The sequence below is a fragment of the Scyliorhinus torazame genome, chromosome 22, assembly GCF_047496885.1.
Source record: "Scyliorhinus torazame isolate Kashiwa2021f chromosome 22, sScyTor2.1, whole genome shotgun sequence".
NCBI classification, from domain to species: domain Eukaryota; kingdom Metazoa; phylum Chordata; class Chondrichthyes; order Carcharhiniformes; family Scyliorhinidae; genus Scyliorhinus; species Scyliorhinus torazame.
In genome coordinates this window covers 78737319-78752801 of record NC_092728.1, presented here as the reverse complement: position 1 = coordinate 78752801, position 15483 = coordinate 78737319, and the positions used below count along the sequence as shown (strand labels likewise).

Here is a 15483-nt window from a genome sequence, read left to right as displayed (position 1 = left end):
AGTCAGTGAAGATGACGGTGCTCCCGAGGTTCCTTTTTATATTCCAGTGCCTCCCCATCCTGATCCCTAAGGCCTTTTTTAAGCGGGTCAGTAGGAGCATCATGGGATTTGTGTGGGCCAAAAAGACCCCGAGGGTGAGAAGGGTCTTTCTGGAGCGGAGTAGGGACAGAGGAGGGTTAGCGTTACCTAATCTGTGTGGGTATTACTGGGCTGCCAATGTGACTATGCAAGTGGGTAATGGAGGGGGAGGAGGCGGCATGGAAGAGGCTGGAGATGGCGTCCTGTGTGGGCAGGAGTCTGGGAGCGCCGGTGACGGCTGCCGCTCCCGCCGACTAGGTACACCACGAGTCCGGTGGTGGCGGAGACTTTGAAAATTTGGGGCAGTGGAGATGCCACAGGGGTGAGGTGGAGGTTTCGGTTTGGTCCCTGACCCGGGAGAACCATCAGTTCGTCCCGGGGAGAATGGATGGAGGGTTCCTGAACTGGCACAGGGCAGGAATTAGAAGGATGGGGCCTTGTTTTTCGATGGGACGTTTGCGAGCCTTGGGGCGCTGGAGGAAAAATTTGGGCTTCCCCCCCCGGAAATGCCTTCAGGTACATGAAAATGAAATGAAAATGAAAATCGCTTATTGCCACAAGTAGGCTTCAAATCAAGTTACTGTGAAAAGCCCCTAGTCGCCACATTCCGGCGCCTGTTCGGGGAGGCTGGTACGGGAATTGAACCGTGCTGCTGGCCTGCCTTGGTCTGCTTTAAAAGCCAGCGATTTAGCCCAGTGTGCTAAACCAGCCCCAGTACATGCAGGTAAGGGAGTTTGTAAGACGGCCGGTGAGGGAGCTGGAGGAGCTGACTAAGGGGCTCCTACCAGAAACATAACTAGGAATAATATAAGAAGCTGCGAAAACTATGCAGTGTATGTCAGACTTACAAAAGGGTATGCCCTCAAAGTTATAAAACGTAAACTTTGGGTTCAGATAACTGTTCAAGGCTATATAAACTTCACTCTTAAAGCAAATGATTTAACGTGAATGCTTCTGCTCGGTCATGGGTGTCCATTATTCTGTCTGTCGGTTTCACAGGATTCCAATGTTATAAATCAGCCACTCAAAGAAAAATACAGAGACAGGCAAAAATCATGCTGCCATAGCCTCTGTTCAAAATTGTCCCCAAACATTTTCTGAAGAGGCACACAAAATCGGATTGCACATTTCCACCAGGGATCTCAGTGGTCACTTTGAAATAAAATTAGCCCTCTTACATGACAGCTGTCCTCGCCAATAAGCATTGCCTGGAGAAACAAGAGACATGAAGAAAGAAAAGGCATTCTCTCATACTCAAAAGCCTACAGTCATCCACATTAACCACAGCTTCAACTAACGTTGCTACATCACAAGATAAATGAGCATTACGATGAGTTACTTAAGATGGCTTGTGAAAGTCAAATTCAAGATTTCAAAATACAGCCTACTCATTTGAACAGGGTACAGCATCTATTATTAAAGAGCTTTAGAATTTAAATACCTGTTTATTTCTAATGGACCCACAATTGAATTCCCAGAGTTGTTTATAATTAGGCCCACTTTTCTAAGTTCAAATGCCCCGATCCTTAGAAATACCAGACAGACTTGGTGCATTTTGCAGTCTTGATTTAACCAAAATGTAAGATGCGGGCGAAAAACACAGTAAATGCATTTATTAAACTCCAAATTCCAACACTACCCAATCAAACTTTCTTTGTTTTTCTCTTGAAAATGTGGAGAATATATTTCGTGACACTATTTCTGATTTCCAAAATTAGCTTTGGATCAAGAAATGTTTGCAAACGGCACATCAGTGATTTGTTCTAATAGTGCCAGTGACCTTTGTGAAGGGAACAAAAATCTGCATTCAGCCTGAATAGGAAATATTATTACCTAGATGTAAAATTCAAACTGCATCCATGAATTTAGAAATTAAAAACAAGTGAACTATATAGCTAAATATTTCAGGTATTTTTTTCCATTTCAGAAAAAGTATCTTGTATATCATATGCCAATTCCTCTCTGAACATGACTCTCCCCAGGTCTCTCTGACATTGCACACTATTTGAAACTGTGCCATTTATTGTAGACTGGCTCTTCCTACCCTTTCTTCAACACGTGTCACCCAACATGTCTCTGTATTGAAGAAAGAGTTGCATTTATAGAGCATCTTTCACGACCACCAAGTATGTGAAAGTGTTCCAAAGCCAATGAAGTACTTTTGAAGTATAAACACTGCTGTACTGCAGGAAGCATAAACAGTTAAATGGTATTCAGCAAGTCCCCACAAACAGCAATGTGATAATGTCCCGATAATCTGAGGCTAATTGGATCATAAATATTTGCCAGGACAGTGGGATTAACTATCTTGCTCTCCTTTTACATAGTGCCATAGATTTTTCAGGTCCACCTTTGAGGGCAGACAGGGCCTCAATTTAATGTCTCATTTTCTAATAGTACAGCACTCCCTCGGTACTGCCCTGGAGTGCTAACATTGATTCTTCTGCTCAAACCTTGGAATTCATCTGCCATTTGTCTACCTGTTCTTTTTGGCCTATCTATATCTTCCTGTAGTTTATTGGTACCATCCTCACTGTTTTCCACACCTCCAAACTTAATGTTATCAGCAAATTTTAAACCAGCCTTTTAAATCGTACTGTGTCAAATGCTTTCTTAAAATCAATATAAACAGCACCCACTGCATTCCCTTCATTTACCATTTGATACTTGATCAAAAGGTTCTGTTCGATTAGTCAAACAATGGGTCGTGTTTAAATGCACTGGTCACTGCCCCTCTCCCCGACCAGGTATACAGCAAGCTCAGTTAGTGGTGGCATCACTTAAAATTTTGAATCGCTTAGGCGGCACTTCGGATTGGGAGCATGCCGGTATTGGCGCCAATGTGGGAAATCATACATTTCAATCGTCTGGGATAGACTCAACTTATAGGAGGAAGGAGGTTGAGAGGATAAGAGATCTGCTTGTGGAGGGCAGTTTTGCAGGGCTGGCGAGTTGAAGGAGAAATACCAGCTCCTGAGGGGGAGCAAATTTAGGTATATGCAGGTGCGAGACTTTGTTTGCTTTGTTCCCTCAGCTGCCGAGTCATACGTTGATGCATAGATTGTTATCATGCGATGAGCTGGGGGAAGAGAAGATCTTGGATATCTATTTGTGGTTGCTGGAGACTGGTCTGGCTCTGTTAGAAGAGATAAAGGGGAAATGAGAGGAAGAGCTGGGAGCAGCACGGAGGGGCCTGGAGTAAAATAGTCTATCGGGTAAACTCAACCTCCTCCTGCGCCAGGATGAGTCTTATTCAATTTAAAGTGGTTCACGGGCATCATGTGATGCGAGCATGTATGAATGGATTTTTCCCAGATGTGGAGGTGAGGTGCTCAAGGGGGCCGGCGAATCATGTACATATGTTTTGGTCCGGCACTGGGCAATGGTGTTTGAGACTTTGTTGATGATAGCGGGGTTATGATTGGAGCCAAGCCCTTTGGTAGCAATTTTCCACGTGTCAGAGTTGGTGGAGCTGGACGGGAAGTGCGCTGAGGTTGTGGCCTTCGCCACTCTTATTGCCCGGTGACAAATTCTACTTGGGTGGAGGTCAGCGGTGCCACCAAGGGCTTCGAAGTGGTTGGCAGATGTGACCGAGTTGCTGCAAAGATGAAAATTAAGTTTGCCCTTAGGGGGTCGGGGGAGGGATTCAATTCAAGGTGGAGACCGTTCATCTCCTTTTTCAAAGATCTGTTTGTCCCCAGCAATTAAAGAGGGGGGGGGTGGGGGCTGGATGTTTGTGTTGGGAGTAAAATCCATGTTGACTATTCATTATTATATTTCTCATTTCTAGATGATCTTCTATTTATTCTCTTTCGTGAGGATTGTGTAATATGTCCTACCACCGATGTCAAACGCCATAATTCCTCGGGCATGTTCTGTCCCTCTTCTTAAATATAGTCTTTTCTAACAAATTATTAAGTGTCTGTAGTTACCTGCCATTCTATTTCCATATTCCTTCTTTGACAATCATATTTTGTTCAACGCTTCCACTCTCGACTTATTGTGTTTGTGGTCCTAGCTTTAAAAGTTTACCTGACTTACAGGTACACCCTATTCTTCGTTTAATAATAGTCTCCATCTCCCTTGACATCCAAACAGCCCAGGTTTTCTTCGCCTGCCTTTCTCTCGTGTTGGGATGTACCTAGCCTGTACATCTGAAACATCACTCCCTTAAAGGACACCCATTGTTCGGCTATGGTTTTGTTGCAGAATTGTTCTTTCCATTTCGTCCTGACTAGATCCCCAGTCATTCCATTGAAGTTAGCACTCTTTCAATTTAAAAGCTTTACTTTAGATTGTTCTTGATTCCTTTCCATTACTAACTGGACCTTTTGGTGCAATGTTCTTGCAAATCACTTTGCAGATATATCCATGGTGGGGCGGCATGGTAGCACAGTGGTTAGCACTGTTACTTCACAGCTCCGGAATGTGCAGAATCCGCACAGACAGTGACCCAAGTCGAGAATCGAACCTGGGACCCTGGGACTGTGAAGCAACTGTGCTAACTACTGTGCTACCTCACCACCCATTTCATAATATCGCCAAATGGATCAATGTGCTTCTGTAAAAGAATCATGTGGCCGTTAGAAATGAGGCCATCTGCATTTGTACATGACAAGTAGTGATTGAAAACCATGGAATAACTTCTTATTCGTAAACAGGTATTGAAAAACGGAGAACCTTGTAACATATTGAAAATTACCTTGATTTGAATGTCTTTCTTTCCATACTATCAGCAATTTGTTCCATGGGATTGGCACTCATCTCCTTTTCTCTTTCAAATTCTGAAAATGTTTTTCTCTTTCAGAGAAACCTGACAGAGTATTTTGTAGCTGTAGATGTCAACAACATGCTCCATCTTTATGCCAGTATGTTGTATGAACGTCGAGTCCTCATCTCCTGCAGCAAACTAAGCACTGTAAGTAGCACTGACAGCAGCAAAGCATAAACCGAGCAAATTTTTATAGCATTGACTGTTCAATTTAACGTGGATATATATTATCTGAATTTTATTGATGGAAGATATATACTGAGGTTAATATAAATGGAGGGATGGGGTGAACCTAAAATATGCTAAACCCTCAAGCTGATACCCTATTAATGTCCTGTAGCAACTGATAGCCCCAAAATTCCAAACACCATATTCATCTGTCAAGAAATAATTTCAGCCTAATGTGTAATGCTACTGTAATCGTATGTAAATAGCTGTTTTTTTATGTCTTTGTGTGTAAGTATAAGTGGCATCTGTATGTGTAAAAGGAAGTATATGAGCACATCGATGCTTTTCCAGTAAATTTCTAGCATCATTATGTCTAACCTCTCAAGGTTACCTTGAAGGAGTGGTGATAATCTGCCTGCAGCTCCTGCCAGCATGGTGTAATTTACTGATCATTGGGTGTACACGAGCAAAGCATGTTACCTCTGTTGGGATGCAATCATCCACCCACTCCCCACATGCTCCCCATAAAAAGTGTCTAGCTTTTGCTTCATACCTTCCCAAGGTAAATCATATGCAAATCAAAGGCACAAGCCCTTATACGTACTGACCTGTTTCACACTTCTGCCAGGTCGGTAGACAACCGTAATATGCGTAAAAGGTTAATTTTAAAATGTATTTTGTTTTCTTGTTCTATGCCCGATCCATTTGTAGCTTTGTGTATGTTGGGTTTGTTCAGATCATTGTTGTGTTAGCACTTTAAAAAAAAAATATTTTTATTCAAATGTTTTACATATTACAAACCCCCCCCCTTACAGAAATAAGAAAAAACAAAGAACATATAAATAAACATCTTATAGCTATGTCTCGTATTCCCCCTCTATACAAGCCGCCCATTAAACGATAATAAACACAGTAGTAAACACAAAATACCCCACCCACCCGGTTGCTGCTGCTGCTGACCACCACCTAACGCTCTGCTAGAAAGTCTAGGAATGGTTGCCACTGCCTGAAGAACCCTTGCACAGATCCTCTTAAGGCAAATTTTACCCTCTCCAATTTAATGAACCCTGCCATGTCTCTGATCCAGGCTTCCACGCTTGGGGGCCGCGCATCCTTCCACCTTAGCAGAATCCTCCGCCGGGCTACCAGGGACGCAAAGGCCAGAATACCGGCCTCTTTCGCCTCCTGCACTCCTGGCTCGTCCGATACCCCAAATAGTGCAAGCCCCCAACTCGGCTTAACCCGGGTGTTTACCACCTTAGACACCGTCCTCGCAACGCCCCTCCAGAACCCATCCAGCGCTGGGCATGCCCAGAACATGTGTGCATGATTTGCTGGGCTCCCCGAACACCTCACACACCTGTCCTCCACTCCAAAAAACCGCCTCAGCCTTGCCCCAGTCATGTGCGCCCTGTGCAGAGCCTTAAATTGTATCAGGCTAAGCCTGGCGCAAGAGGACGAAGAATTTACCCTACCCAGGGCGTCCGCCCACGTACCCTCGTCTATCTCCTCCCCCAGCTCCTCCTCCCATTTACCTTTCAGCTCCTCCACCGAGGCCTCCTCCTCCTCCTGCATCTCCTGGTAGATCGCCGAGACCTTGCCTTCTCCAACCCACACCCCCGAGAGCTCCCTATCCTGGATCCTACGTGCTGGCAGCAGCGGAAATTCCCTCACCTGCCGTCTTACAAACGCCCTTACCTGCATGACCTGAAGGCATTTCCAGGGGGAGCCCGAATATTTCCTTCCAACGCCCCAAGGCTCGCAAGCGTCCCATCTATAAACAGGTCCCCCATCCTTCTAATACCTGCCCTGTGCCAGCTCAGGAACCCCCCATCCATTCTCCCCGGGACAAACCGATGGTTCTCTCGGATCGGGGACCACACCGAAGCCTCTGCCTCCCCCCTGTGGCGTCTCCACTGCCCCAACATTTTGAGGGTCGCCGCCACCACTGGACTCGTGGAGTACCTTGTCGGCGGGAGCGGCAGCGATGCCGTCACCAGCGCTCTCAGGCTCATGCCCACACAGGAAGCCTCTTCCACGCCGCCCCCTCCCCCTCCATTACCCACTTGTGTATCATCGCCACATTGGCAGCCCAGTAGTACCCACACAGATTAGGCAACGCTAGCCCTCTTCTGTCCCTGCTCCATTCCAGAAAAACCCTTCTCACCCTCGATGTCTTTTTTGCCCATACAAACCCCATGATGCTCCTGCTGACCCGCTTAAAAAAGGCCTTCGGGATCAGGATAGGGAGGCACTGTAATATAAAAAGGAACCTCGGGAGCACCGTCATCTTCACTGACTGTACCCTACCCGCCAGGGAGAGTGGCAGCACATCCCACCTTTTAAACTCTTCCTCCATCTGCTTCACCAGCCTCGCCAAGTTGAGCTTGTGTAGGGCCCCCCAGCTCCTGGCCACCTGGATCCCGAGGTACCGAAAACTCCTTTCCCCTCTCTTCAGTGGCAGCTCGTCTATCCCCCTTCCCTGGTCCCCTGGGTGTATCACGAATAGCTCACTCTTCCCCATGTTGAGCTTATACCCGGAAAAGTCTCCAAACTCCCTGAGGATCCGCATCACCTCCGGCATACCCCCCGCCGGGTCCGCCACATACAGTAACAGGTCGTCTGCAAACAGCGATACCCGGTGTTCCCCCCCCGCACCAGTCCCCTCCAGTTCCTGGACTCCCTCAAAGCCATCGCCAAAGGTTCAATTGCCAATGCAAATAGCAGGGAGGATAGGGGCCACACTTTGCCACTGGGGGCTTCATACAGTAACCTAACCCAACTAAAGAACCCCTCCCTGAACCTGAACCCGAAACCTCCTCAACACTTCCCACAGGTACCCCCAGTCCACCCTATCGAAGGCCTTCTCCGCATCCATAGCCGCCACTATCTCCGCTTCCCCCCTCCACTGCAGGCATCATGATTACATTTAGGAGCCTCCGCACATTGGTGTTTAGCTGCCTTCCCTTCACAAAACCCATCTGGTCCTCGTGGATCACCCCCGGAACACAGGTCTTCAATTCTGGTAGCCAGCACCTTCGCTAACAGCATCCACATTGAGGAGCGAGATTGGCCTATACGATCCACACTGTAAAGGGTCCTTGTCCCGCTTCAAGATCAGCGAGACAGCACCCTGGACATCGTCGGGGGTAGGGCCCCCCCCTCCCTCGCCTCATGAAAGTCCTCATTAGTAGTGGGCCCAACAGGTCCATAGACTTCCTGTAAAATTCCACCGTGAACCCATCTGACCCCAGTGCCTTCCCCACCTGCATACTCCCCAGCCCCTTAGTCAGCTCCTCCAGCTCTACCAGTGCCCCAAGCCCCACCACCTGCTTCTCCTCCACCCTCGGGAACCTCAACCGGTTCAGAAAACGCTCCCCCCCCCCCCCCCCCCCCCCCCCCCCGCCGTTGGGGGCTCAGACCTATACAGCCCCTCATAAAAGTCTCTAAATACCCCATTTATTCCCACCGCACTCCGCACTGTGCTCCCCCCCTTTATCCCTAACCCCCAATCTCCCTCGCCGCCCCTCGCGCCTTCCTCCACTCCACCTCCGCCTTCTTGGTAGTCAACAGATCGAACTCGGCCAGAGGCTTTGTCGCTCCTTGCGTAGTCCCTCCTCTGGGACCTCTGCATACCTCTTATCTACCATTAAAATCTCCCCCACCAACCGCTCCTTGTGGGCCCTAGTGGAGATTAGCTCTCCCCTAATCACCGCCTTCAGCGCCTCCCAGACCACCCCTACCTGCACCTCCCCATTATCGTTCACCTCTAGGGTGTCTTTCAATGCACCCCCGGATCCGCCCCCTCACCACCTCATCCGCCAGCAAACCCACCCCCCAGGCGCCACAGCGGGCCGCTGGTCCCTCTCCTCCCCTAGCTCGAGCTCCACCCAGTGCAGGGCATACTCTGAGATGGCTATGGTCGAATACTCCGTGTCCTCCACCCTCGGGATCAGCGCCCAGCTCAAAACGAAGAAGTCAATCCGGGAGTAGGCTTTATGGACGTGGAGAAGAAAGAGAATTCCCTGGCCCCCGGCCTAACAAACCTCCATGGGTCCACTCCTCCCATCTGGTCCATAAACCCCCTCAACACCTTGGCCGCAGCCGGCCTCTTACCCGTCCTGGATCTAGAGTGGTCCCAATTCTGGATCCAATACCATATTAAAGACCCTGCCTCCAGGTCCGGAATCCGGCCCAACATGCGCCGCATAAAATCTGGCATCGTCCCAATTCGGGGCATATACATTCACCAAGACCCCCCCCCCTTCCTTTGCAGCTTACCGCTCACCATCACGTACCTACCTCCATTGTCTGCCACAATGCTCAGCGCCCTCAAACGACACAGCTTTCCCCACCAAAATCGCCACCCCTCGATTCTTTACGTCCAACCCCGAGTGGAAAACCTGCCCTACCCACCCCTTTCTCAGCCTAACCTGGTCTGCTACCCCTCAAATGCGTCTCCTGGAGCATGACCACATCTGCCTTCAGGCGCGCGAACACACGGGCCCCTCTTGACCAGCCCGTTCAGGCCTCTCACATTCAAAGTTATCACCCCGATCCCCGCCCCCCTCCCCCTGCCGATTAGCCATCTCCTTTTCTAGGCCAGCCGCATGCCCGCGCCTCCCGCACTCTCTGTTACCCCCAGCGGCAGACCTCCGCCCCGACTCTCTCTTCAGGCTCCAGCTCCCCTTTGGCCAATGCGGCAGCAACCCAGCCCCCCTGAACGCGCCCCCTTCCTTCCCTAGCGCGGGGAAAAAACCCCGCGCTTTCCACCAAGCCAGCCTCGCCCCCTCAGAGGAAGCTCCCTTTCATGGCCTGATCCCAGCTCCCCCACCTTGGGGCCCCCCACCCCCCCCGCCAATGGGGCCCCCTCTTCCAACCACCGACGCCCACACTCTCACCAAACCCCCACTACGAACCATTTCACCCTACCCCACCCAGCACCCAAAAAAACCCAGTACCAAACAGAACAGAACATCCCCCCCCCCCCCCCCCCCCCCCCCCCCCCCCCCAAAACACAACAATCACATCAATCCCCTCTCGACATCCCCTCGCAACCGACCCTCAATCCGAGTCCAACTTTTCAGCCTGGATAAAGGTACACGCCTCCTCCGGCGTCTCGAAGTAGTGGTGGCGGTCCTTGAAAGTGACCCCCAGTCGCGCCGGCTGCAACATTCCAAATTTCCCCCCCTTCCGATGCAGAGCCGCCTTAGCCCGATTGTACCCGGCCCTCCTCTTGGCCACCTCCGCGCTCCAGTACTGGTATATACAGACCTCTGCGTTCTCCCACCTGCTGCTCCGCTCCTTCTTTGCCCATCTTAGGACACACTCTCTGTCCACGAAGCGGTGGAACTGCACCAACACCGCCCGCGGCGGCTTGTTGGGCTAGGGCCTCCTCGCCAGGACTCGGTGGGCCCCCCTCCAGCTCCAGGGGCCCCGGGAAGGCCCCCGCACCCATCAACGTGTTTCAGCATCGTGTGCTCCAACATCCAACCCCTCCACTCCCTCCGGGAGACCCAAAATCCGCAGGTTCTTCCTCCTCGACCAGTTCTCCATGCCCTCGAACTTTTCCTGCCATTTCTTATGCATCGCCTTGTGCGCCTCTACCTTCACCGCCAGGCCCACGATCTCGTCCTCGTTCTCCCGAGGCCTTTTGCCGCACCTCCTGGATTGCCGCCCCTTGGGCCTTCTGGGTCTCGAGCAGCTTGTCTATCGAAGCCTTCATCGGCTCCAACAGCTCTGCCTTCAATTCCGTGAAGCAGCGCTGGAGAAACTCCTGCTGTTCCTGCGACCACTGCGCCCACTCTGCCTGGTCTCCACCTGCTGCCATCTTGATTTTCCTCCCTCGCACGTTTCGCTGCTCCAAAACTACTTTTTTCACCGCTCCACTCCTGGTCCACTCCTGGTCCGTACAATGCCGGGGAAATGTTACTATCACCTTCCCACACTGGGAACCGTCGAACAAATTCCGCTGGGGGCTCTAAAAAGAGCCCAAAAGTCCGTTTCTGTCGGGAGCTGCCAAACGTGTGACTTAGCTCCGCATAGCCGCAACCGGATAATCTATTCTAAATATGAAATATTTACATATTCCTGTTTTCAACACGCTATGGTACTTTAATGGCTTATTGGCATTCAAAACTAAATTATAATCCAAAGGTAACTGAAAAGAACTGCCTCAAAATTGAACAACGATTGCTGCTAGAGAATGATGTTTACTTGACTGAAGAAAGACAATTTCCTGTTACCATTAATGTTCCCGCGAGAGAAAACCTGACACCTTTGTAGTGCTTTCTGTATAAGCAGAACTTCAGGAGACTTGGTACCTGCACCAAATCCAAGTTTGAAATGCCATGATGTTTTGTTGATTTGTGTTTTTTTTATTGAGCAGTAGTTCAACTTAACTGTATTCCCAATAGTCCTGAAGACAACAGCTGCAAAGTAAAAACCACCCCACTCAGATGTCTGACATAGAAGATACTCGACTCCAGCTGCTGCTCTGATCACAAGCTTAGATGTTTGTGTCATCATAAACATTTCTGAACATTTCTGTTGATGATGGCTCAGTTCATTGTGCCACTGAACAGTTCAAACCGAAAGGCCCCAGGTTTGATGAATATACTGTGCGCCAAGTTAGCTTATTACAACCAAGGTGCCAATTAGCCCCAGTATGTTCTCCCTAAAGGTATCTGTGCAACACCTTGAGATTTGTTTAAATATTTGGATGTGCTATGTAAATGAAAGGTGTTGAGACAAATCAGTCTATGTTCCTGTTCCTAATTGATATGGACATGTGCCCAATGAAAAGGGGGTCAGGTCATGTTTGAGCACTGTAAGAATCCTTGCTTAGCATTATAGCTTGCTAGAACTCACCATCAAGGTCACCATGGATTTGTATCCCTGAAAGAAGTCCGCAGCCTTAGGAAAGAAGAAATGGTCAGGAAAAAAATAGAGGCAGGAAATTTAATTCTTCATAGAATGTGCATCATATTCAATATATAAAATGTAAACTTTCTATAATTTACTAGGTGTAAAATTACAGCTTCAGTACTCTTAATTTTTGTTGAGGGGAGCGGTTTGGCTTGTTCATTTCTAACTCCGTTTCCCTTCATATTAATAGAATCAGGACAAATGGTTTTCTGCCACTTTTCATCTGTCAGGGAGTCCTTGAGCACTATTCTGTCACCTCGATGACATAAAGGACTCTTATCAACTATGTTTACTTCATCTTCATCTGACAGTGCTTAGACTCAGTATTACTTAGGCTTCCATCAAGTACCAGAATGATGAAAGCTCTGAAAGATCGAAAAGCACTATCACTCTCAAAGATGGGTTCACATCAATGAAATTATGGCCATATTTCACTCGCACTTCAGATACACATACTGATTTTTTCCCCCCTTGTAGTAATCAATAAGTTCTGATGTACTGTTGAACACAGATTGACAGCATTTTCCCCATATTATCGTTTTTTGCAGTACTAAAACATAATGAAATTTTTCCTTCAAGCAACTTTTTCCTTCAAGCACAGAACAGCTTTGTTATTTGTCATATAGCTGAAACCAACTAGAAATAAAGCTTACCATGTTTTGCAAATGCGATATTTGTATTACATTTGATTTCACAATATAAATATAACCACATGGGAACTAAAGTTCAATGGTAGTACTTGCATAAGCTCAAGTAGTTTGCGCCTGTAAAGGTGGCAGTATTTATTGAAGGTGAAATATATATAATGTTCAATGGCACTAATGGGTTCTGTACCTGAGTTAAAATCTAAAGAATATGCAATGTAGACAGTTATAGTAATATTTTGCCATTTATTTTACTAGGGTGGAGCATTCAGAATATGAATCTACATTAATGTTTTGAAGCATGAGTAGGTTTCACAAACATATTAGGGGTTATTTTATATTTGTTGTTGTTTTTTTAAAACGCATTTTATTCAAAATTGTATCAAAGTAGGATACAGCAAATATGACGAGGTTTTAGATTTTGTTTGTAGCTTTTTTTTTTCACACAAAGCATCTGGCAGTAATGTATGTAAGCATAGCTCTTAGTACTGGAATTACCTCCTAAACCCCTCGGCTTCTCTACTTTGCTCTCCTCCTTTAAGATCCTTAAAACCTACCACTTTGATTTAGCTTTCAGCCATCTGTCTTGATCTATCCTTCTGTGGCTCGGAATCAAAAACAATTATTGGTAATGGTCTGGTTAAGTGCCTTGAGGTATTTTAGTGTTTTAAAGGTAGTTTACAAATGCAAGTTGTTGTTGAGAGAGCGCATGGAAGTATTCAGCTGATACTTTACCAAGCTTAATCCACCAATCTGATTGTGATGTATGTTGTATAAATGTCTACTGAGTGTTGCCCAGTTGCAGTGAACATATATTTGTGGCATTGTGACTGTAGCATTATTACCAAACAGGCAAGTGGCAGGAGAGTGTTATGAAGAAAATTGTATATGTGTTGGAGAAAATTGGCAATTCTTGCTCAGTGAGGGACAGAAGTTTTGCTGGCTGTAGAATTATTTTGGTGTTTACAAACATGTTTGTTATTAAGGCAACTAATTAGGAGGGGGGGGAAGAGGGTGCGTGGAGGGGAAGTTGCTGAAGTTTTGATATTTTGATGAATTTACAAACTAAATTGATATTGAAGATCTTGTAAAAATAAAGAGAAGGAATTACCAGGACATTTTGGGAGGAGGAATCAGTGATAGTTGTGACAGAAGATTGAAACAAAGCCTAGGAGAAAAAAACACATTAACAATGTGAGCATAATACTTCCCTTAAATTCATTCAGTTGAAAATATTGTATCGACCTCATCCTATGGAGATTGTCTCGGTAATTTTAGTAATACGAAATGTTCTCATTGTAGTGGACATTGCTTATATATCATAAAGATGTACCTTAGTGCAGAGTCTTAAAAAAAGAATATAGCACAATCTGTAAAATATAAGGTGGGAATACTGAAAAATCCCATTTGGTGCTCCTGAGAATGCAACAAACCAGCTTATTTTGTTTGCATTACCTTTTTTAGAAAAGGCAAAAGTTACCGTATGTTATATAGCACTGTTTATGAAATGTTTTAAGAATTAGACTACATGGAAGTGTTGTGTAGTATGTAACTAGAGCCTACATTTGTATAACACCATTAACATAGGATTTTCTATGTGCTTTACGGAAGTGTAATTGGAGGAAGATTGATCAGATTCCAGGAAAGAACTATTTGGAAAGTGACCAAAGAGGTGGATTTTCTCACTCTTCTGAACTCCAATGGATACAGGCCCAGCCTGTCCAACCTTTCCTCATGAGATAAGCCCCCAATCCCAGATATCCATCGAGTGAATGTTCTTTGAACTTCTTCTAATGCACTTATATCTTTTTTTTTTAAATAAGGGGACCAAAAGTGTTCACAGTACTCCCCGATGTAGTCTCACCATCTCCCTTGCAATAAATGTCCACATTCCACTTACAAAAATATTAAAAAACATTTTTTGAGAAACACACAGCAATAATATTCATAAATAATTACATTCCTGAGATTGAACTTACAAGTTCAACAAAAGAAAAAAACTACCCCTAAATTTATAGGGCAACCCCCCCCCCCCCCCCCCCCCCCAATTTCAATAAATGTTTTTCCACTGATACAAACGAAACAAAGGAAAAGCAAATAGCTTAAATCCCTAACAGCTGACATTGTCTAGATCTTTCACAAAGGAGTTAGAGGGTTGCCATCTCAGATCCCTATCAACAGAACCGCTGATGGTAAATGTCATTTTCTCCAAATGCAAAAAGGACATACCAGCCAGAGGCACTGGTAGGAGTGGGTGACCTCCAGCCGAGCAGTATCCGCCTCCGGACTATCAATGAGGCAAATGCGATAACATCCGCCTCTACCCCAGAGTGAACTGCCGAGAGTTTGAAACCTCAAATGTGGCCACCATGGGGGCATGTCTGTAATTCTAATCAGAGAATATTAGACATAGTGTTAAAAACGGAAGCCAGAAGCTGCTGAGTCTGGGGCAGGACAAAGAAATATGTGTGTGATCCGTGGGGGCAAGTGAACAGTGGTCACATCTGTTCTCAACATTCGGAAAAACCCGCTCATCCTTGCTTGGTTAAATGTGTCCTATGTAGCACTTTGAACTGAATTCAACCTGGTACGTGAGGATGTGGAGTTGATCCTATTTAGGGCTTCTCTCCAAACCTCGCTTGTGAGTGTAGGGCCCAGTTCTCACTCCCATTTATTTCACCCCTCACCCCCGTTCAGTGGGGAGGGATTGGGACGAGAGAATGTAGCCACATAAGTCTGAGATAGAATCCTCTCTTGGAAGGTGAAGCCAGAGGAAAGGAAGAGAAAGCCATACGGATGAAATCGCAACTCAGAAGTAGCAAAAAAGACTTGGATAAGAGTTGAGTTGTCCACAAATTTCTCTGAAGCTGGCAAACCACCCCTCCATGAATAGAT

At 46.7% G+C, this 15483-nt stretch overlaps 1 protein-coding gene across 12 annotated transcripts in view; it reads left to right on the top strand.

Moving 5' to 3' along the window:
• dennd1a (DENN/MADD domain containing 1A) overlaps window positions 1-15483 on the top strand; it is a 723976-nt gene that overhangs the window by 363209 nt on the left and 345284 nt on the right. For all 12 annotated transcript variants that reach the window (XM_072488418.1, XM_072488416.1, XM_072488417.1 and 9 more), the window contains exon 9: window positions 4886-4996. In XM_072488418.1, the coding sequence (XP_072344519.1) occupies window positions 4886-4996 (111 nt within the window). The remainder of the gene's footprint in view (window positions 1-4885; window positions 4997-15483) is intronic.